At 37.1% G+C, this 24,966-nt stretch overlaps 1 protein-coding gene across 2 annotated transcripts in view; it reads left to right on the top strand.

Moving 5' to 3' along the window:
• Positions 1–24,966, top strand: part of kcnd1 (potassium voltage-gated channel, Shal-related subfamily, member 1) — a 69,429-nt gene that overhangs the window by 13,979 nt on the left and 30,484 nt on the right. For both annotated transcript variants that reach the window (XM_087781258.1, XM_087781257.1), the window contains exons 2-4: positions 6,375–7,250; positions 8,793–9,038; positions 12,447–13,159. In XM_087781258.1, coding sequence (XP_087637384.1) covers positions 7,095–7,250; positions 8,793–9,038; positions 12,447–13,159 — 1,115 coding nt within the window. In that variant the 5' untranslated portion in view covers positions 6,375–7,094. The remainder of the gene's footprint in view (positions 1–6,374; positions 7,251–8,792; positions 9,039–12,446; positions 13,160–24,966) is intronic.

Below are 24,966 nucleotides of genomic sequence, written 5' to 3'. Positions count from 1 at the left end.
TTTCATTAATACTCCCACACCTTCGGCAGGCGTTCGGACCCCGGACTCCATTACACCCCAGACTTTTCTATTATGCATCAAGTGTTTTTCTCTTTTTGTCGTTCAAATGTTCCAGACGCGTCTCCGGAATCTCCGACGGGTGGGAGCGTGTCATCGTTTCCTTGCCTTCATGTTGTCTTGGCTCATTGGTTCCCCCCTGAAAATGGGAAAAAAAAGTAAAGGGGGGCGCCTCTTAAATCTCAATAATTTACTGGGTAAACACGAGGCGGTGGTCAGGTGAGCGGGTCCAGCACTATTTTCAGCTCCGCGTGAATCCATATTTAGTGTCCTCTGGAGTATTCCGGGCAGCAGGATGGCGTGTGTGTGGGATTGAGTCAAAATAAACTGCAGCGTGTTTTCGTCAGGATGATTTATTTTTTTTGTTTTTATGTCGAGTTGGGAGAAGTTTTAATGAGCAGAAGTCCAAGAAAAAAGTCCTGGACAGTCATAAAACTAATTTTGTTTTGAATAACTCGGTAGAAAATGGCACTTTGTTACATTTTGAGTCGTTTTCATCAAATATCTGGATTCAAAATACTAATGAATCTTTTGTTTTTCTTCGATAGACATATTATATCAATGTTTATTTGACAAAATAACATGTATTCAACACAATAGATTAACTAGTTCCATCCTTTAATGGATAATATTGACATTTACGTTGGTTTATTCACTCAAATTTGCTTACCTATTGTTAATATTATGATTATTATTTTGGCCAATAAAGTCAGATTTAATGGATGTAAAATGTATTTTTTTATCCGTATTTTCAGTACAGAAAGTTCTTCTCATCGATTATGTTTATCTTTTTAAATTGAGGTATTTTCAGGATCGTAAATGCAACGTTACTTTCTAAACTTAATCCAGTGAATCCATTGGCTTAAATCGAATATAATCGTTTCTCTCATGATAAATATTAGTCAAGATCTAGATTTTAAATGCTATCGTTTCATTCGTCTTGTTTTTCTTCCCCACACGTGCGGTTGTCGTGGTGCGTTCCACCAGCTAAGTGATGGCAACCTAATGGTTTCACACACTCAGGAGGGTTTGAAGTGACACGTGTGACGGATGAAGTCGTGTCAGGATTTAAATAAATGTAACAGATAAGCTACACAAAAAAAAAAAAAATTACATGGAATGGACTATCGCATCGTTGTTCACTTGTATGGCCTCTAACCGCTGCTCGTGTTGGTTCCAAACCGACCAAACAACACCCCAAAAACTTGAAAAGTAAGTTAAGTTTATTGAAACATGAATATTGTTACCATGGTGGCATCAATAGTAACCTAGTAGTAAAGGAAATCTTAGGCCCCTTCACCTGCACTTTAAAGCCCCTACAACCTGTCCAGGGGTTGCAAAGTAGCTAACGTCCTTGAATTTAACTTAAAATGTTAAATGACCTCCTTGGCAGAGGTATGTTCATCCCAGTGCTCTTCCAGGTTCAGCGCCAGCTTTCGTTCGCGGGAACACGGCGGGTTAAGGGACCTTTAACCCCCGAAGCTTTGGCTGGTCAACACAACTTCCATTAATCCCTGACCCCCAGTGACGGGGACATCCTTCTTTATAATTTAAAACCTGGACGGACTCCCACCTCAATCTGCAGGCGGGTCAACGCCAGGTCGTGTCACATCCTGGACCGTCAGACTTCAAAATTGTCAAACTGAGCTGACACTTCTATGAATGCATGACGACGATAAATAAGTGAAAGTTCATTCGCTGGTCTACGGACAGTTTGTTGTAAATCAAGTGGAATATTTGAGGACATGAAATAGTTGTTAAAGCTAAAGTATTATCAATAAGTTGTACCTTGATGTGTCTTTCCGAAAACAAATCCTCAGTTTCAACGTCCCGTGTATCGACCTGTGATCAGAGATGTGCTGCTGCTGACTCATGGATGTCTCATGAAAAGCTTCTTGTTCAGTTCATTGACCAGCGGCGGGAGACGCGATGTTTTCCTGCTATTGATCGAGTCATTCAAGCGCGACGCTAATATCGTATGTTTCCGAATTGTATAGCATGTCAGCGGTTGTCATTTAGGAAGTCGTACGGCGAATGTGCTGCAGCTGACGTTTTTGGATTCCTTCATTCCCGTAACCGGGATAAGCGGAAGGATGAATGAATGAATCGATATATTGTGATACTGAAGTAACAAGTATATATGTGTAGTATTGTCGAGAACTCGACTCTGGTGTTGCAGAATTTACAGACCACATGACTCTTGACGAAGTTGTAACTGCTTTCATTTGTTTTTAAACCAAAATATGTCCAAACATCAGCTTCAAAACAGTCGAGTGTATCCTCTCGTCCTCAGTCATCGGAGTTTTAGCCGTGAAAGATACAATTCTACAGAAATATCCCTTTTGTTTTTCAGGGCCAGGTGCCTACAACCAAAAATATTAGTAACATAAACAACAGCTTTAAAAGAGCCGACTGTATCCTCTCGTCCTCAGTCAGGACGTAAAAGATGATGTAAAAACTGCTGCCGGAAGTTTAATTGCAACAGAAAAATTAAAAACATTAAAATGCTGTTTATATTTGCTGTCAATTGTAAAAAAATAATTTTGAATTAATACATTTTGCACACACTTTATTGAACTGTAAACCAGAAATAGAAGTATCGAAAAAAGTGCTGTTGAATATGATACAGTATCGTAAAAGAAAATACATCGTGATATATATAAATGTATCAATTTTTTTCTAAAACACTTGTCCATCACATTATGATATAAATGATCCAAACACAATATCAATGTCTATTATTAAAGAGAAATACCTAAAGTCCCATAATGCACTGGAACAGAGAAACAACAAAATATAAATCGTCATAGAAACGGCTTAAAGACATTTTGTTCATATTTAGGGTTCGATTAAAGTCGTCATCCGCTTCCACACGACTCCTAAATATACGAAAAGATGGATGTTTGTCAGTTGAACAGGAAAACAACTCAACTTGCACTCAGTCAAAACCATAAAACACAGTGAGTCCCATTACCGGAGCTTTCCTGGTCTGAAGCCGCAACAGCTCCGGGGCGAGCGAAACGCTGATCCAGGAGCTGTGGATTGAAAGCATCACCAATGTTCTGTAGACTCAAAAAACAAGGATGTCAGTGGACGTGTGGAAGTCTTATCAGTGACATCAGAAGGTGTCATGCAACTTTTCCTTTTGTTTACTTTTAAGCTGTGATTTTTAACATGACAATGACAATTTTTAAAATGTTATATTAATTTCTTTCTTGTTTTATTGACAGTTGCACATGGAAAACAATCCTTGTCTTAAATATTTAACCTTTAAAAAACTAAAACAAAAAAGGGGAAAATGCAAAATGAATCAATAAATCTAAAAATAATTATGTTTTCTATTGACAAATGAACCTGGAATTCTTTTTTGCAGACATTAAAATGACAGTTAAAATCCTCAAATATTTGTGACCCTTTGAAAAGGAAACAAAAGAAAAAAATAAAACAAATATGTATATCTTTACTTTTTTTTACTTTAGACAACGGTTATAATTCATTCTTATATGATTCAGTCTGAGAACTAACTAAAAGTAATCAATTCATAGTCATTTAAATTCATTATAAAATATTATTATTATTACATATTTTACACTATAAAATCAACATTTCTATTGAATTTAAATACAAAATATAGAATAGAACAATATTTAATAATTTATTGTTTTGGATAATTCAGGAAAAAAACCAATCATTTTGAAAATATTCATGTTTTAAAAAAATATATGTATATTTAAAAAAACAAATTCAACCTTTTTAATATAAAAATGAATGAATTAAATTACCAAATTAAAACCAATGAAACCTATTATGATAGAGATTAGTATTTTTTTTAAAAAAGGAAATGCTTTAAAAATGTGTCCATTAAAAGATCAAAGTTTTGAACATTTTCAAGATGGTGATGGCACTGATAAACTTCCACTGAGGGACCAAACTGGATCAAGAAATGAATTTGTTACAAAAATATAAAGTAGTTTAACATTTGTGAATGTTTTATAAAGAGTTAAGAAGCTAATTCCACACTAAACGCTGATAAGAACAGAAAGAAAAGTTTGATGTCTGTATGTTTCGCTGTTGAAAAATGGAATACAATGGATTTGATTCCATTAAAAGGCAAAAGTATTTCTCCATTAAACGGCGTAATGACGCACCAGTGGAGGCTCCAGCGCCTCACGCCCAGTTTTCGCAGGGATAAGTGCTCCAACAATGAATGAACGAGTGCGACTAATGCAGCATTGTGGCGTCGTGGTCGGGGAACTGACGCCTCAGAGTAGAACAAATCTTTTCTTCCCGCATTTCAAATATGATCCAAACATCCGTCATGTGCACATGCAATTCACGTGTGGATCGTTTTCTGATGTTTGTTGTTGTGGAGAGAGTGTGTTCTTAGTGGGATCTGAGGCTTTTGCCGTCGAATCAGGACAAATCAGTCGAGCTGAGAGTTTCATTCATTATTCAGCGACACTGAGGATTTGAGCGGCCAGGTGCTGCACGGTAGTCTGTGAATGGACTTTTTATTTCTCTCCTCTTGTGTTCAATCAAAAGAAGAGAAAATTGACGCAGGATTATTCTCTCCTTTTTGCGTTTTATTGAGTTTTATTGTTAAAAATGACATCTTATTTTGAAGTTTAAAATGAAATACCAATTATTTTTCTTATCTACAGAGAGATATTTGGCTTAAAGTGATTTAACTGGTTCAGGGTTTTTTACTTTTGATACATTTCTAAAGAAAACAAATCTATAATATAAATCTTAGTTAATAATTTGGGTTTTTATTGACAGTTGCGTCAAATTTACAGTTTAAATCCTCCTAATTTTGAGCAGGAAAGAAAATTACGCCCAAAAAAAGTATGTTTATATTGACTTTCTTACACTATATATTCATCAATCATGCTTATATGATTCTATACTAAACAAATAGAAAAAAGGAAAATATATGAAAAAGAGGAAAGAAAAATACTGAAATCTTAATTAATAATTGTTTAAATAAATCAAAATTATATTAATAAAATATAATAATAAAAGACTAATCATTTTGACTTTTGAGCACAACAGGACATTGTTTTACTTTATACTATCTATTCTTATAGGATTTACTCTTAAATATACTATTCATAACTTCTGTGAAAACACTATAAAAAAAATTAGGAAAGAAAATTGATATATTTGTGTTAAAAAATAACAGTGAAATTACTGTTAATCCTTTACTTATGACCATTTGAGCAGGAAAGGAAACAAAAAGAAATACAAAAAATGATATATTGACTTCTTTACCTTACATTACTGTTAAAACTCATGCTTGTATGATTAATTATATTATTGAAAACTTTTTTAAAAGAAAGGTTGTTTTTTTTTAATCGAAAAGAAAATCTAAATCTAAATAATATAGAAAAATAAATAAGTAAATACATTTAAATTAATACAATAAATACATTTTATTTGACAGTGTTTATTCTCTAATAATTTAAACTTTGTATTATTGTTATTATATTGGTGTATATAATTCACTCTTAAATGTATTGTTGAGAACATTAGTGGAAAAAAAACAAATATAAAGGTGGAAAATAAATGCAAAACTGAGATAAATAAATACATATATTAAATAATTAGAGGTTAAAATACTATTTCAAAACCCATGGAGCAGAACAGAAAATTAATTCATTGTTAACTTGTTAACTTCAATATATATATTTAAAGGAATAAAGAGCAGAACAAAAATCTGCTAATATGTCTCGCCTGCAGTTGATACAAAACTCTGCAGCGAGAATTCTGACCCGCTCTAGTAGAAGAACTCACATTTCTCCGATTGTGGAGGCTTTTCAGACTCCTGTGTTCGTCTCGGTGTTATCTTGACCTTTTAAGTATATATTTTATTGAGTATTGTTTTGATTGTTTAAGCGCTTTGTGACCCTGGTCTAGAAAAGCGCTCTACAAATATTACTCACTTACTAATCTGGGTCTATGTGTCATGGTAACACTAGAGTTTTAGTCTTTCTTTTCGGATTATAATGCTGATAACGACTTTGTTTGACAAACTATATTCCTTATATATATATATATATATATATATACTGTATATATTGCTTATCTTTTATAGACCTATTGAATATTCAATGATAATAATAACCATTGAGTTGATCCAAACACGTAATCTCAGACGTCACGTTGCCAAAAAAAAAAAAAAGAAGATCTTTAGCCACAGAACTCAAGTGTTTTTCCTCCCTCTCTCTCCTTCACATCTAATCCCTCTCCTTTTATTGTCCTTCAGCCCTGCTTCGTCTCTTACTCCATCTCTTTTCTGTTTGTCTGTTTTCTGACAGGTCGCCCATACATGGACCTGAAGTAGAACCGCTACCGTCTCTTTAAAGGACCAGGAGCCCCCGCGGAAGAAAAGAAAAAAAAAAAACACCCAGCAAAAAAAGAGGTGTAAGGAAAAGTCTGTCAGACACAGATAAAAAACAAAAGTCGGCAATATCGCAGCAAAACAATTTGGACGGGCGGCAGGATCCATAATCTCGGCAGAGAAACACTTTAGGAGGAGGGAAGCGACCCCGGCAATTCTGTCTATCTTGCAACTCCAGGGACCATCATCACAATTTAATAAGAATTTGAAAGGCTGTCGTCAGTGGGAGAGAGAGCAGGAAACAGACGGAGAAAAGAAGGATGAAGGGTGGATTGTTTTAACGCTTTCATGTCTGAGAAGAGAAGATAAAAATATCTCCATGACGCCACTTGTTTAGCTCCGTCACCTGGACCTATAGAGTTCCAAAAGAAAGACCTGTCGGCTGCACCGTCTTTCCCACGGATTCAGGACCGTTCCTTGATGGCTTGACGCCGCCACGGTGGTCTCTCCCCTCCCTCCTCCGCCCCCTCCATCCAACATGCTCGGCCTTTCTCTCACGCCCGACCGGTCGAGGAGCACCGGTCAGGGACATTGATCCGGACCCCATCGAAGGATCCCCCCCACCCCCCGTCATCCGCTTCAACCGCCCCAAAACAAGGCCTCGTCTGATACCCCCAGTCGGTTCGACTCTGAAAAGATGGCGGCCGGGGTTGCAACATGGCTGCCGTTCGCCCGGGCGGCGGCGGTGGGATGGCTGCCGCTGGCCAAGAAAACCATGCCCAAGCCTCCGGTGGACAACTCTTCCAAGTCAGACGAGATCCTGTATGTGAACGTCAGCGGGGTGAGGTTTCAGGTGAGTCACCTCTGGTTGCTATTGTGAATAAAGTGTAATAAATGTGTTAAAGGTACTATTTTAATGGCTCAAAACTATATATAACTCTTGGTATCTCAGGGTCAAGGTGACCCATCATCTTCTTTTGCTCTTTTATTATAATTATTGCACTACTGAAATTATTTTTGCACTTTTATTACGATAATTGAACTTTTTAATGATTAAGGCACTTTTTTAAATGATTTTGGCACTTTTATTATAATTATTGCACTTTTTAAATAATTTGTGCACATTTATTATGATAATAGAACTTTTTAATGATTATGGCACTTTTTGAATGATAATTGCACTTTTTGACTCCTTTAAGAAACATCTTAAGACGTTTCTATTTGTTCAGGCTTTTCCTTGAATTTCTCGAACTCCTGTGTTGTTCTCAGTATTATCTTGATCTTTAAAGTATATACTTTATTGATTATTGTTTTGATTGTTTAAGCGCTTTGTGACCCTGGTCTCGAAAAGCGCTATATAAATAAATATTACTTACTTACTTACTTACTTACTTTTAAATGATTTTTGCACTTTTATTATGATGAATGCACTTTTGAAACTATTTTGCATTTTTATTATGATAATCGCACTTTTGAAATGATTTTGGCACTTTTATTATAATTATTGCACTTTTTAAATAACTTGTGCACATTTATTATTATTATTGCACTTTTTAAATGATTTTTGCATTTTTATAATGATAATCGCATTTTTTAAATGATTTGGGCAATTTTATTATGATAATTGCACATTTGAAATAATTTTGGCACTTTTATTATGATTATTGCACTTTTGACATTATTTTTGCACTTTGATTATGATAATTGCACTTTTTTAATTATTTTTTCACTTTGATTAAGATATTTGCACTTTTATTATGATTATTGCACTTTGTAATGATAGTTATTGCACTTTCTGTCTCTCTTAAATGCACTTTAGTGTTGTTACGATACAGAAATATAAAACTTGATACCGTGTTCGATATCACCAGGATTAAAAAAAAAAAAAAAGACCCCAAAATTCAAAAGAAATATTTTCATCAACAAGAAAAATGTAACAAAACCACATGTTAAATATGTATAATAAATAATAGTAAAATAAATAAGAAAAATAAACAAAGTAAACTATTAGTATTTGAATTTTAAATTACAGCTATGAAAGAGGATAAATATTTTTGTAAATAAGTTTCATATCTTAAACATTTTAGTATATAAACTTTTTTGAGTGATGATACTTTTGCACTTACATTCATATCTATTCTGGGATTCTTTACCATATATTCTCCCTTTCAAACAAACACACTACCTTCCTATAAGCATGCAAACATCCTACTTGAAAACAGCTAGCTGGCTAATGTCTCCCTGAAGGTCCTGCTATCAGATGTTCTGGTCCAGAGCGTCTCATAAAGAAGTCTTGTAAAACTACACCCGAGATGTTGTAAAAGAGACCACCGTGGAAAAAAAAGTCGAAGCAATGTTAAAACTCCATGAACGTTCCTGTGTGTCTCCTCCGCAGACATGGAAGAACACTCTGGACCGCTACCCGGACACTCTGCTGGGCTCCTCGGAGAAGGAGTTTTTCTACAACGAGGACACCCAGGAATACTTCTTCGATCGAGACCCGGAGATGTTCCGCCACATCCTCAATTTCTATCGAACTGGGAAGCTCCACTACCCGAGACACGAGTGCATCCAGGCCTTTGATGAAGAGCTGGCCTTTTATGGCATCGTCCCAGAGATCATTGGCGACTGCTGCATGGAGGTACACCAGGAGCCGGGGTCGGGGTTCGGCTCTTTAGACATCGTCACCATCGATGAAGCTCAAACTAGGAGAATCAAAGTCGGAATCATAACTGTTAAAATCAATAGAGGTGCAGTTGACCAATGAGGCGTGTGGGTTATGGTCATGTGATGTTGCTCTCATGGGACTGGTGTCAACAACGATAGTTCTCTGCTTGTTAAATACACAATATTTATAGTCGCACAAGATTTGATGAACAATTGTTTAAAGATACAACAATTGTATTCAAACATATGTGTTTATTGGTCTTATACACCGTTTAAAATGTAGAATCACAGAGTAATACTATGAGAATAGCAGCATAATACTAGGAGAATCACAGAGTAATAATTGGGTAACTTGCAGAGTAATACTATAAATCCTTGCAGAGGAATACTATGGTTACTAACGTAGTAATACTACGAGAATCACAGAGTAATAAAACCAGAATCACAGAGTAATAAGACAGTGACTTGCAGAGTAATGCAATGATAATCGCAGTCATACTATGGTGACTTGTAGAGTAATACTTTTGGTGACTCACAGAGTAATACTATGAGAATAGCAGATTAATACAATGGTGACTCACAGAGTAATACTAAGAATATCACATAATAATACTATGAGATTCACAAAGTAATGCTATGAGAATCGCAGAGTAATACTATGAGAATCGCAGAGTAATACTACTGTGACATGTTGTGTTATAATGTCCAGCCTTGAGGAGTAATCCTACGTTGACTTGCAGAGTAATACTATCAATCCTTGCAGAGTAATACTATGGTGACTAACGGCGTAATTGAATCACAGAGTAATACTACTAAAATTGTTGATTATTACTATGGTGACTCACAGAGTATTTATTCTAAAAGAGTTGTACTACGGTAACTTGTACAGTAATAATGTCCAGCCTTGAGGAGTAATGCTACGTTGACTTGCAGAGTTATACTATCAATCCTTGCAGAGTAATACTATGGTGACTAACGGCGTAATACTACGAGAATCACAGAGTAATACTACCAAATTCGTTGATTAATACGATGGTGACTCACAGAATAATACTACTCAAATCGATGGTGACTCACAGAGTAATGCTTCTCAAAGATTTATACTACAGTGACTTGTAGAGTAATACTACCATGTTTTGCGGAGTAATACTTTGGTGACTAGCAGAGTAATGCTTTGAGAATCGCAAATTCATATTATGGTGACTTGCGGAGAAATACTATGAGAATTGTGGAGTAATATTACGAGAATCAAGGAATAATACTTCAGTGACTTGAGTAAGGCCATGTCAATCACAGAGTAATACAAAGTTAGTAAGAAATACAATGTGAGTAAGTAAGTAAGTAATACAAAGGTGACTTGCTGATCAATACTATCCAGCCTCACGCACTAGTACTATGAGAATCTCAGAGTAATTCTACGGTAATTATGAGTAAATTAAAAGAGTTTTAAGTTCTTCTAATAGTCCGAAAAATATGGTAAATGACCTCTTTAAAGTGTATCTAAAAGAATATAACATTTTTTTAAGTGATAAGGTCGGTGTTTTAATCGAGACAGAACCCTCTAGTGGTTATATAGATGAAGCGGCAAACCGCAGATTAAAAGTCTCTGCAACCCTTTACGCGACGGTTAGACGCTTCGGTTACACGTGTAGAAAAACTAGTTAACAATCCTATAAAAAAAACAACCACCGGCTCTTTTGAAGAATATTTTTTCTTTTCTTCCGCATTTTCTGTCCACAACAACATTGGTTCCTCTGTATTTCCGCAGTATTTCCGTCTCATTACGACCACCGCGCTGGACATTATCTCTTGCAAGACCACGATCCCGTGAGGAATCTCACCATCACCTCCATCTTACGTAATCGTGTGAACCCACAGAACCTGAGGGAGCCAGTGATCTTTATATTTCCTGCTTCTGTTTGACTGTAATGTCGGCGATTCGGCGGCCGATCTCTTTAAGAGTCTTCCGAGGAGACGCATCAGCAGGCGGCGTAAGAGCATTAATTGATCTGGAGGGGATCACTAACAAGTGCGCGGCTCAAACTCGATTATCAAACTCATTAAGCTCGTAGTGATGAGTCCCGGGAAACTTTCAGCGGCTCAAATAGACTCATCTTATTTGGCACTTTATTGCTTTTTTGTAGGCTTTTCTACCGCTATTCTTTTTCTCCTAGAGCCTCATTTATAAGCAGTTAAAATGTTTACTTGTGTTTCTCTCGACTGGAATTCACTTGATCTATATATAAACCTCGTCTTAATATATTTTATTAATTCAGCCATTACAAGTTATTATTCTGTTTTCAGTTGTTTTTCAATAGCTTTACAGCTGGGAGAATTATAGCTCGTATTTTATTGATTATTTATTTAAAAACTTTGTTTATTTATTTTCCACAAAAGCCAATCAAAACAGTTTCATACTGTCAGGAAATAGCAAGATAGACTGAGTAATACAACATAAATACAATCAGAAATAATTAATTATAAAAGAATATAACATGTTCACAGCTGTAAAAATAGGATAAAACTGAGATATAATCTCATATTTTTCTGATATAATAAAGTGTGTTTCCACTGACATATGGAAACATTAGACGCCAACATTACTATCCTTAAGGAAATGAGTGTTTTTTAATTGTTTACAAATGATTCCATTCTTTTCTTTGGCCATAAATTACATTTTTTGTTTTCTTTTCAACCTTTAATATTGTGCCATTTTGTTTGAATACACGATTTACAATCAACTTTATTAGTTTTAATTATTCTTTTTTATTAGTTTTATCATTTTCACCCAAAATTATATATATTTTTGTTTTAGTTTTTACTGTTAGTTGTTTCCTTTCAAACAGCAAGTTATTATTATTTTTTTCAAATTATTCATTATTTGGGAAAATCATAAAATATATTTTTGGCTGTATTTCCTTTGTCCTTTTATTTATTTTAATTTTAACGAGTGAACACCTGTATAGCTGGAATCTTTTTAATATTTTTCAATTTCATTTTCTATTATATAAGTGTCAAAGGTTTATTCAAGACATTCAGAAAAGATAGTAAAAAAAAAAAACGGTTACCAAAGAATCAAAATAAGTGACAGTGACAAGAAAAAACATTTTATCAGGCAGAAACCTTGAGTAGAACAAGACTTGGCAGCTGTGTGAACAGCCTGCTACATACAGTATATAAATACATATATATTTACACATAATGTCATTTTGAAATGTAATAAATATAATATATATAGTGTATTGCGTCCAAGCCCATAATGTCTGTTCATATTCTTTATTTGTAAAGAGTTATAGTTACTAAAATCTGAAACAAAGAGTCTTAACGCCTCTTAAAAATTCACAAAAACACTTTTCCCCTCCTTTCTATCTCTTCTACGCAGGAATATCGAGACCGGAAAAAGGAGAACCAGGAGCGTCTGGCCGAGGACACGGAAGCCAACGAGGCCATGGACGCCCCCCTGCCCCCCCACAGCACCCCGAGAGAGCGGCTGTGGCGGGCGTTCGAGAACCCGCACACCTCCACCATGGCGCTGGTCTTCTACTACGTCACCGGCTTCTTCATCGCCGTCTCGGTCATCGCCAACGTGGTGGAGACGGTCCCCTGTCGGCCCCCCAAAGGCAGCGTCAAGGACCTTCCCTGTGGGGAGAAATACCAGCTGGCCTTCTTCTGCATGGATACCGCCTGCGTGCTCATCTTCACCTTCGAGTACCTCATGCGACTGTTCGCGGCGCCGAGCCGCTGCAAGTTCATGCGCTCGGTGATGTCGGTGATCGACGTGGTGGCCATCATGCCCTACTACATCGGCCTGGTGATGCCGGAGAACGAGGACGTGAGCGGCGCCTTCGTCACGCTCCGGGTTTTCCGCGTCTTCCGGATCTTCAAGTTCTCCCGACACTCGCAGGGTTTGAGGATTTTGGGCTACACGCTGAAGAGCTGCGCCTCCGAGCTGGGCTTCCTGCTGTTCTCCCTCACCATGGCCATCATCATCTTCGCCACCGTCATGTTCTACGCCGAGAAAGGCACCAAGGGTTCCACCTTCACCTCCATCCCGGCCTCCTTCTGGTACACCATTGTCACCATGACGACGCTCGGGTGAGTCCAGCATCTGGCTGATGGTGTTGCATGTACTGCGTGTATCGGCAAGAATCTGGCGATACTTGTCACAATACATATATTGGGATACTGTAGGAACATGATATATTTGTAGTATTGTCAAGTACTTTCATTTGCTTTAAAGCTGCGTATCCTCCGGTCCTCAGTCATCACCAGGATCTTGCAATTAATTGCAACTTAAAAATTAACAAACGCTGTGAACATTGCATGATAAAAAATAACAAATTATTCTATTTTCTCAATATTTATTTCAATATAAACTGTAATATAGCTATGATAAAAGAGGGGAAAAGTGTACGGACCACATGACTCTTGACAAAATCGTAAATTCTTATCGTATTCAAAATATGTCCAAACAATAGCTTTTTAGTCACTGTATCCTCTCATCCACAGTCCTCACCAAAATATGTCCAAACATTATCTTTCTGATCGACTGTATCCTCCCGTCCTCAGTCATCACCAAAATATGTCCAAACATCAGCTTAAAAAGCTGCTCGAGTCAACCATATCCTCTCCCTAAGTTATCGGTAGTACGTAAAAGAGGACGTAAAAACTTCTAGCGCCTGGGAGTTTAATTGCAACATAAATTGAATTTGCTTTGAAACCAGAATATGTCCAAACATTAGCTTTTAATTTTAGAATCCTCCCGTCCTCAGTTATCACCAAAATATGTCCAAACATCAGCTTTAAAAGCTGCTTGGGTACCATATCCTCTCGTCCTCAGTCTCCACCAAAATATTTCCAAACATCATCTGTAGAAGCTGCTCGAGTTGACTGTATCCTCTCGTCCTCAGTCTCCACCAAAATATGTTCAAACATCATCTCTAATAGCTTCGTGATCTGACTGTATCCTCTCGTCCTTAGCCTCCACCAAAAAAAAGACCAAACATCAGCTTTAAAAGCTGCTTGGGTCGACAGTATCCTCTCGTCCTTAGTCTCCACCAAAATACGTCCAAACATCATCTTTAAAAGCGGCTTGAGTCGACTGTATCCTCTTGTCCTCAGTCATCACCGGGATCTCGCAGGATCTCATTGTTCCATTAGCTGTGGAGGACGTAACGAGCCATCTAGCGTCCCGAAGTTTAACACAAACAGTGTATATTTTCATGATAATTGTAAATAAACAAAAACGAATTATTAGAATTTTAAACACACTTTATTGAAATATAAACCATAAAATAAATACAAATAAATAAATTGATACAGTCTCTTTGAATATGGTTACAATACAACACACTCCTACGTTCCTGTCTTCATTTGCAGCTCACAACTGTTTTCATTGTTATCAAAAATTGACTTTCTGTAGTTTCAACCGATACATTTATTCACCCGGAATATCAGTTGTGGAAAAAGCGAGCGCTTCCCACCAGCTGTCTTGAAGTACGACGGTGTATCTTTTCACTCCCACACACACACACGTACACACACACACACTGTTGAGTCTTCACATTGTTGGATAATGATGTCTTCACCCTGCAGCTCCACAGCACTGATCTATTATCTGCTCCTTAAAGAGCCTCAGAAATAGAGCCAGTCAGGAAAGTGCATTAAGTACAGCACTGCTTTTTGATCGGACCCAACTGCCTTTTAACCCGACTCCGACCCGGGCGGTGAATGAGCGAGGATTGAATGGAGGTAGAGGAGGAGCCAGTTCTCAATAATGTTCTTGATCTGTGCAAACATAGAACACATGTTTGTTTTTTTTGAAGTCATAGAAATCCTAACTCTTTCCATCAACTCGCTGACTCGGCACTACGTCCTCAACTCGGGTTGTCTTGCTCAAGGGCTGTAGGTGGATCGTAAGCTTCTTGTTGTTCTTTATTAATGGAATAATTCATCCGTTTATGATCAGCACTTTCTGTAATTGGTTCAGTGGTCCAGAAAAAAGGATTGGTTAAAGGGAGGGAAAGGGTGTAGTCTGCAACTTTCTCGCTCCTTCTCTTCTCTCCGGTCCATTAGTTGTCTGTAAATGGACTCGACGGAGAGAGAAAAACACAACATATGATCAGGGTTTTTTTTTTTTTTCCCTCCTCACCTCTTCGTTTCCCTTCGTCCGACGGATTCCGGGAACAAAGCGAAACTCGCTCTGGACCCGAGTCCATCTCCAGATGTGTCTGGTTTGTGAAAGTGTTTCTTTTGTCACGTGTTAGAACCGCCCGGTTCTGATCGCTGCATTATTAAGTGACTTTACACTTGGGGGCGAGAGCGGAGGTTGCCCTGGAACATGAATGATGTCATAGTTGGGGAAATCATCGACGGGAAGTTTGTCTTTTGATGTTCATTTTGAGGCTCATCTTATCTTAATGTTCTGTTTTTGTTTTCCTTCACCAAACCTTTACCTCATATTGTTGATATCAATAATCTCTCTTCATTATCTTATCTTTAAAACCCATCTTAATAGGTCAAAACATCCACATGTGCATGAGTTGACTGTATCCTCTCATCCTCAGTCTCCTCCAAAATATGTTAAAACATCCTCTTTAAAAGCTGCTCGAGTTGACTGTATCCTCTCATCCTCAGCCTCCACCAAAATATGTTCAAACATCCTCTCTAATAACTGCTTGATCAGACTGTATCCTCTCGTCCTCAGTCTCCATCAAAATATGTTCAAACATTAGCTTTAAAAGCGGCTTGAGTCCACTGTATCCTCTTGTCCTCAAACTCCACCAAAATACGTCCAAACATCATCTTTAAAAGCGGCTTGAGACGACTGTATCATCTCGTCCTTAGTCATCACCAACATATGTTCAAACATCATCTCTAATAGCTGCTTGATCCAACTGTATCCTCTCATCCTAAGTCCCCCCCAAAATATGTTCAAATATCATCTTTAAAGCTGCTGGGGTCGACAGTATCCTCTTTTCCTCAGTCATCACCAAAATATGTCCAAACATCAGCTTTAAAAGCTGCAAGAGTCGACTGTATCCTCTCGTCCTTAGTCTGTGTATTATCATGTATTCTATAGAAATCATCTTGAATTCATTTGTCACTTGTTAGAAAGTGATCTTTTGCTCAGAAAAGTATTTGCAAACATCATCTTTAAAAGCTGCATGAGTTGACTGTATCCTCTCATCCTCAGTCTCCACCAAAATATGTTCAAACATCATCTCTAATAGCTGCTTGATCCGACTGTATCCTCTGGTCCTCAGTCTGTGTATTATCATGTATTCTATAGAAATACTCTTGGATTCATTTCTCACTTGTTAGAAAGTGATATTTTGCTCTGGAAAGTATTTGTTATCAGGGTTCGAATTACACATAATCTGAAGTCTGCATTTTTGACACAAATATACATTTGACAAGTTTAATTCAGTTTTTTTATAACACTGTTAAAAAACTTACTAGTTTACTTTTTTTGTCGTGTTGATCACAGATTAAAGCGGGGAAGACTTTTATTTGACTTGTTTATTCTAAGTGTTACTTTTTCTTATTTTCTTTCTGTTCTCAAAATGCTGATAAAAAAACAACTACTAATTTGACTAAATAGCGACTTTGTTAATTCTATATGTTTTTATTGTGGTGATACCTTTATTAGTGTGTGTGTGCGAGGATGATGTGTGGGTGTGTTGACTGGTACATTTATGAATTGGTTGATATACTTCTAGTTGTAGTAACACAAGGGAGAGGGGGATGAAAGACGAGTGCAGGTATCAGGGAATGATGGATTCACTGCAGAGGAGGATCCTTGAACACTGAAAATAAACGAGAGAGTAAAGAGTAACAGTAAAGTCATGGGTTACAAAGCTCATGTAAACGTAAGCATCATTAGGTTGAAAACGTTTTAGTCTGAAGGTTTGTGTATTTTCAGGAATCAATTTCAAATTGCTGAAGAGGTTTTTGACTTTCTGCAATATTGCAGAACACTGCTTTAAAGCTGCGTATCCTCCCGTCCTCAGACATGCATCTAACTGCAACTTAAAAATTAACCGACGCTGTAAATATTGAATGATCAAAAATAACAAATTATTTTATTTTATTACAATTTATTTAAATATAAACCATAATAAAGCTATGATAAAAGATGGAAAAAATAGATTTTGGGGAAAAAAATAAAACGGTACAGTGCTGCTGTATATCGTAACACCCTTTTATCGCAACCCTAGCAACAATGATATGATATATATTGTGATACTGTCGGAACAGTTAATATGAATAACATTATAATAATATATTTGTAGTATTGTCGAGTACTTGACTCTGGTGAACTTACAGACCACATATATCCAAACATTAGCTTTTTTAGTCGACTGTATCCTCTCATCCTCAGTCATCACCAAAATATGTCCTAACATCAGCTTTAAAAGCTGCCTGAGTCGACTGTATCCTCTCGTCCTCAGTCTCCGACAAAATGTGTCCAAACATCTTCTTTAAAAGCAGCTTGAGTCGACCGTATCTTCTCGTCCTCAGTCATCACCAAAATATGTCCAAACATCAGCTTTAAAAGCTTTATTTTTCTTTCTGTGCGGCTTGGGTTTGAGGCCCACTGGTGTAACAAATTAACTTTATAAAAGAAAAGTCCAGTATCAAGTGCATAAGTTTTAAATAAAGTGAAGGTAAAAATGTTATCCAGCAGAGACTCGGAGTAGAATGACTTTGTCAGTTCAGTTTGCATTGTGGGTGGAGACCATGGGGCGAACCGAGGATGTGCCTCAGATTTAACATGGTCTTTAGAAAGTTATGCATCTTTAAATGTGATAAAATTGAATCTATGATGATTCTAGATTTCAGAATAAAAGCTTTTGTCTTTAGAGAGAAAAAAAAAAGGTCATTGACGACCAGCCATGGATTTTTAAACTGAGCTGTGAAGTGTCTCTTCCCTAAAGTGTCACATGATGGCTTTTCACAGCAGCATCATCGACTCTCAGAGATGTTTATAGATTAAAGAACCAGCCTCGGCATCGCCATCCTTTCACCCCTTTTTTTTTTTTTTATCACCTTTTTTCCTCCCCCCTTCTCTCCCTCCACCTGCCTGAGCTCCGATCCGCTCTCATTTGTTTCGCTTTGTTCCGTTTGCTATCGTTGTTTTTCATCACGCTGCTTTTATTGCTCTGCTCCTGTGTTTTATCACTGTGCAAATAAACCAGCAGCCAGTGAAATCATAAACCTATTGCTGCTTCTCCAGAAGCAATAAATGCAACGAGGAAACCTAATCTGCCGCGGCTGCGTCCCTGCCAGGGAAACATGCAGACTGTTTGTGTCTGGTTTGATTTCGTGTCGCTGATAAAGAAGATTCAATTACTATCAGAGCTTTATGTCATGAGGGAATCACCTATACAGAGGATTCTAATAATAACTATGCTATGTTTTCGGCCGTGACTTTTACTTTGTGAAACTTTACTGACGTCGTCGAGGAGTGAACTTATGGCAGTAAAAACTCATTGAAACCACAGTGCAGAGCAATGGGTGGAAATATAACAGCATAAAGGCTTTAAAAGCTGCTGGAGTTGACTGTATCCTCTCGTCCTCAGTCATCGGCGGGGAATATATCTGGATTCAATTGTTCCTTTAGCTGCGGAGGACGTATTGACTGCTGCCATCTAGTGACAGGAAGATAACTGGCAATGGAATGGGTGGAAATATAACATCATAAATGATATTCATATAAATATATTTATATTGTGATTTTAAATTTGTACTATTATTTCATTTGAGTTAATAAAAAAACATTGGGGAAAACCGTAAAAGATAAATGATTTTAAAAGCAAAGATTTATGAAAAATAATTAGAACTATATACATATATACGTATATATAAAATAGAAAACAAAAACAACATAATAAAGCAAATTAATTTGTTTAATGAATCATTATTTGTTTTATTGATATTGTAAACGCAGATTCAAATATAGATTTGACTATTTCATCTCAAGGTATAAATATCCTCTCATCCTCAGTCGCCCCCAAAATATGTTCAAACATCCTCTCTAATAGCTTCTTGATCCGACTGTATCCTCTCGTCCTCAGTTTCCACCGAAATATGTTCAAACATTAGCTTTAAAAGCTGCTGGTGTCGACTGTATCCTCTCGTCCACAGTCTCCACCAAAATGCGTCCAAACATCAGTTTTAAATGATGCTCGAGTGGACTGTATCTTCTTATCCTCATTCTCGACTAAAATTTGTCCAAACATCAGCTTTAAAAGCTGCTGGAGTTGACTGTATCCTCTTGTCCTCAGTAATCGCCGGGATCTATCTGGATTTGATTGTTCCTTTAGCTGAGGAAGTAATGACTGCTGCCATCTAGTGACTGTAAGATAAATTGCAATACAATGGGTGGAAATATAACATCATAAATTATATTCATCATAAAAATATTTATATTGTAATTTGAAATTAATATTTGTTGTGTCAATAAAGAAAACAAATGAAGAAAATAAAAGGATTTTTACAGAAAAGTAAATAAAATGTGTAGATATATTTCTTGAAACAATTAAATTTAAATGTCTTCTTTTTAAATAATATACTTTACTTAACTCTACCGCTGTGTAATATACTTTTCTCAGTCTTCATTATTTATCAAATAATATCCTTTTTTAAATGTTATATTATTGTATTCATTCATATTGACAATCTTTAATCTGTATATGGAATAAAATAAAACATATTGTATTTTTAAAGGTTTATTTTATATATTTATTCTTAGTTATGTATTTTCATTCAATTATAGAATAATATCAAATATTTATATATAACGACATTTTTTTTTACCCTTTATTTTGCGGCAAATTAAAACATTATTCATTCTTATAGAACCCTCTCTACAACATCAATGTATTTTCCTTATTCTATGGTTCATCTAAGAGTCTGTATAATTTACTTCAAAAGGATCAAAGCAAAAAACCTATTGACTCCCACATTTCTAATTTAAAGTCAGCAGATAGAAAATCCTTCCCTGTAGGTTCATGCACATATTTATCCAAACTGTACTTCACTTCGCCGCGGCTGTGGGTATAAGAACCAAGTTTCGTACGTGGTGCGGCGTCGTGCCGGCGCAGAGCACTTTACCACCAACATTATTTATAAGAACAAGAGGGGCAGCAGCCATTTCCTCTGAGGAACAGGATGTATATGAAGAGCTCGGGCATCATAGCCTCGTGAAGCATCCGAGATGGAATTATAGACCATCTCCACGCGCCCAGCACAGTTAATGTTTTAATAGGGCGAGGGATGCAGCGTGATGGGATGGAGGGATGAACCAGGAGGAGTAGATGTATAGATATATTTAGAAAAGCAGGTAGGAGGTGCAGGTGGATTGATCCCTGTTGCTGAACCTTCGAGCGGGTAAATGAGGAAGAACTGCAATAGTCATGAAGTTGTAGCTGCGGATGTGTTTCACCGAGTCGTTTTCAATAAAATATCTCGTAGAAGGAAGTAATGAAGGAGTTCGCTTTACTGCCTTTGAGCAAGACGCCAGCTTTAAAAGATGCTGGAGTCGAATGTATCCTCTCATCCTCAGTCATCATTGGCATCTCAAGGGATTTTATTTTTCCATTAGCTGCTTTAGAATTTAATGACTGCTGCCATTCCTTTTTTTTTTAATTTTATACACACTTCATTGAACTATAGACCATAAAAGAACTATGATAAAATAAAATAGCTGCTTAAGTCAACTGCATCTTCTAGTCCTCAGTCTCCATCAATATATGTCCAAAGATCAGCTTCAGTCGACTGCATCCTCTCGTCCTCAGTCTCCACCAAAATGTGTCCAAACATCAGCTTTAAAAGCGGCTCGAGTGGACTGTATCCTCTCGTCCTCAGTCTCCACCAAAATTTGTCCAAACATCAGCTTTAGAAGCTGCTTGAGGCCACTGTATCCTCTCGTCCTCATTCTCCATCAAAATATGTCCAAACATCAGCTTTAAAAGCTGCTTGGGTCGACTGTATCCTCTTGTCCTCAGTCTCCAATAAAATTATGTCCAAGCATCAGCTTCTAAAGCGTATAGATTCAACTGTATCCTCTTGTCCTCAGTCTCCACAAAAATATGTCAAAACATCAGCTTTAAAAGCTGCTTGAGTCGACTGTATCCTCTAATCCTCAGTCCCCACTAAAATATGTCCAAACATCAGCTTTAAAAGCTGCTTGAGTCGACTGTATCCTCTTGTCCTCAGTCATCGCCGGGATCTATCTGGATTTTATTGTTACTTTAGCTGCAGAGGACGTAATGACTGCTGCCATCTAGTGACCGGAAGATATATTGCAATGCAAAAATGAACACAGCATGAGTCGACTGCATCCTCTCGTCCTCAGTCGAGAGGATAATATGTCCAATCATCAGCTTTGAATATCTTATTATAATCTTTAATTTCCTTAAGGCTCAGTATCCCTTTTTTCTCTCATTTTTAACCTAAAAAATGGCCCTTATCTTATCTTAAACACTTTGATGTTTGTTAGTCACCGTATCAACATGAAAGTTAATCTACGTTGACTCTGAGCCACAAAAAGGGGCCGGATTTGAACCGATCTATGGCCCTAACAAGTCGGTTCTGTTCAGGATCTGGCCCGAGCGGAGAACGCCGTCATTATTAAAGGTAACCTGTCAGACACAGTGAGTCCCAGTCGAGCGTTTTCCATTCCCCGGCTCGCTCCGGCCGAGGATGGACGAGCGTGGCGGGGCCATCATCTGACTCTAATGTGTTTGCTATTGTGAATGTTTGTGGCCATACATTCGTCTTCTTCCCTCCAGTCGGTAATGGAGCAAGAATGTCGCCGCAGCAGTGTAATGGGGGAGAGTGGTGGTCTCCCCGGGCAGCAGAGCTTCTGAGGGCCACGCTGTGGAATCAATGCTGATCGATCAGGTCTTCGGCGGCGGGAGTGTAAAGATTCTCTAAAGTTCGCTGGCGTGGACGAGCAGCATGGTGGCGCTGCTCCAACAACACTAGTGTGTTTGTTGAGGGGGAGATCTGTGGAGGTTCGTTTTGTTGAAATATAAACTGAATTAAACTCTTTTTTTGATACGAAACATCTCATCAATACTTCCGTCTTTCTTTGAATTATGTTCCATCTGGAGCAGTCTTTGAGAATTCTACAGGTTGATCGTGAACTTTTATAAACTCCTCTTCGCAGAAAAAAGGTGGTTTTAAGAATATATAGATACTCTTGAATATTACAATATTTTCTCTGTACTGTATTAATATTGAGAAAAAAACTAGGAAAAACAGGTATACTGAGCCTTAAGGAAAGAAAAGATTATAAAAGATTTTTAAAGCTGATGTTTGGACATATTATCCTCTCGACTGAGGACGAGAGGATACAGTCGACTCAAGCTGCTTTTAAAGTTGATGTTTGGACATATTTTGGTGGAGAATGAGGATGAGAGGATACAGTGGACTCAAGCAGCTTTTAAAGCTGATGTATTTATTTATTTCCTTTTTTGACTTTCAAATGATATATTTTTTATATAGTTTCATTTTTTGTTATTTTATCGTAGTTCTTTGATGGTTTTTATGTTGATAAAGTTTGTATGAACTAAAATAATTTGATTTATATATAATATTAACATGCAGATATTTCAGGGGTTTGTTCATTTTTGTGTTGCTTGATGGCAGCAGTCATTACGCTATGAAATCCTGGCGTTAAGTACGAGAGGATACAGCTGATCACCAGTACAGATGTGAGAAAATATAAATACACTGAATATTATTACTACGATGCCAGGTTTCAACAACACTGTATGGATCGAAATGTTTTGGCTTTCAAATCACTTTTTTTTTTCATTATAGTTGTTTTATGGTTCATATTTCAATAAATTGTGAATGAAATAAATCATTTTGATAGTTCTCCATAGCTTAAGGAACAATGGAATACTGCAATATCCGGCGAGGACTGAGGACAAGAGGATACAGTCGACTCCAGCAGCTTTTAAAGCTGATGTTTGGACATATTTTGGTTTCAAAACAAATGAAAGTAGTTACGACTTTGTTAGGAGTCATGTGGTCTGTAAATTACGCAACACCAGAGTCAAGTACTCGAGAATACTACAAATATATACTACAGTATTGTTCCGTATTTATCGTGTATATACGTATCGTACACCAGATTATTGCCACTACACACCGCTAATCTAGATATTGAATTAGATTGGTGTCAGTTTTTGGTCCCTTGGGTTTTATATGTATGTATGTGGCCCAGATTGGGCCCCCGGGCCCCTACAGTATCTCAACACAATCTTTTGTCCACCAGTTTTATGCAAGAACCAGAAGATTAGAGGAAGTAAAAATGAGTTTACTTGGCCAGGTGGCATGGATGGAAGGTGTGGTAGTTGAAGTAGGAGGAGGCCCCAGGGCAGACCTAAGACATGCCGGAGAGCCTGACCTGCAGAAGAAAATGGTTGCACATTCCTTCTTCTCTTCATCCGTATCCTTTGGTAGACGAGGCATCTCAGGATGTTCCTCCAGATATCAACCAACATGCTACGACTTCTTTCTTCTGAGCTCCGGGCTGTTGGAACACGTGATTGCGTAAGAGGTCACACTCATGTTTAATGTACATTGTTCTTTCAAGCAAAGCCAGAAGCAGGAAAATGACATTTACCTCTAAGATCCTTATGTAATGTAGTAATAGTGTTTTTTTTCAAGTCGTCAGGGCTTTTTAATCCAGTCATCTCAGTATTTTACATGAATGTTTCTGATGACTTTGACGGCTGTAAAAATGTATAGTCAGGGTTTTCATTTAAGAGCTTTGAGGATAAACTGAAGGTGAAGAGTTTTGGAAACTGTTTTTATGTTTGGTCTTTACCTTTGTTGGATAGAGAGACACAGAGAATGTAAAATAAAAAACATAAATCATATTTTTAAAAGGTATTTTATTATTTTGACATAGATAGATGGATAGATGGATGGATAGAGAGATAGATGGATAGATAGATAGATAGATAGATAGATAGATAGATAGATAGATAGATAGATAGATACATAGATACATAGATACATAGATACATAGATACATAGATACATAGATAGATACATGCATAAATAGATACATAGATAGATACATAGATAGATACATACATAAATAGATAGATAGATAGATAGATAGATAGATAGATAGATAGTAGGCTGAGGACAAGAGGATACATTCGACTCAAGCAGCTTTTTAAGCTGATGTTTGGACATTTATCATCTCGACTGAGGATGAGAGGATAAAGTCGACTCAAGCATCTTTTTAAAGCTGATGTTTGGACATATTTTGATGTAGGCTGAGGACAAGAGGATACAGTCGACTCGAGCAGCTTTTTAAAGCTGATGTTTGGACATTTTTTGGTGGAGGCTAAGGACGAGAGGATACAGTTGACTCCAACAGCTTTTAAAGCTCATGTTTGGACATATTTTGGTGGAGGCTGAGGACAAGAGAATACAGTCGACTCAAGCAGCTGTTAAAGCTGATGTTTGGACATATTATCCTCTTGACTGAGGACGAGAGGATACAGTCGACTCAAGCATATTTTTAAAGTTGATGTTTGGACATATTTCTGGTAAAGGCTGAGGACGAGAGGATACAGTCGACTTCAACAGCTTTTAAAGCTGATGTTTGGACATATTTTGGTGGAAGCTGAGTACGAGAGGATACAGTCAACCTATGCAGCTTTTAAAGCTGATGTTTGGAAATATTTTGGTTTCAATGCAAATGAAAGCAGTTGCGACTTCGTCAAGAGTCATGTGTGTAAGTTCTGCAACACCAGAGTCAAGTATTCGCCTTGACTTAAATACAATATTCATTTTCTAGTGTTTGTCCAGTTGCGAGGGGGAAGCGTCGAGAGAAACCATGATTTTTCTACTGCACATCATTTAAG

Source organism: Callionymus lyra, chromosome 19 (genome assembly GCF_982586985.1).
Source record: "Callionymus lyra chromosome 19, fCalLyr1.hap1.1, whole genome shotgun sequence".
Classification (NCBI taxonomy): domain Eukaryota; kingdom Metazoa; phylum Chordata; class Actinopteri; order Syngnathiformes; family Callionymidae; genus Callionymus; species Callionymus lyra.
Note: the sequence above shows the minus strand (reverse complement) of the source record. Positions and strands in the feature narration are given on the sequence as shown.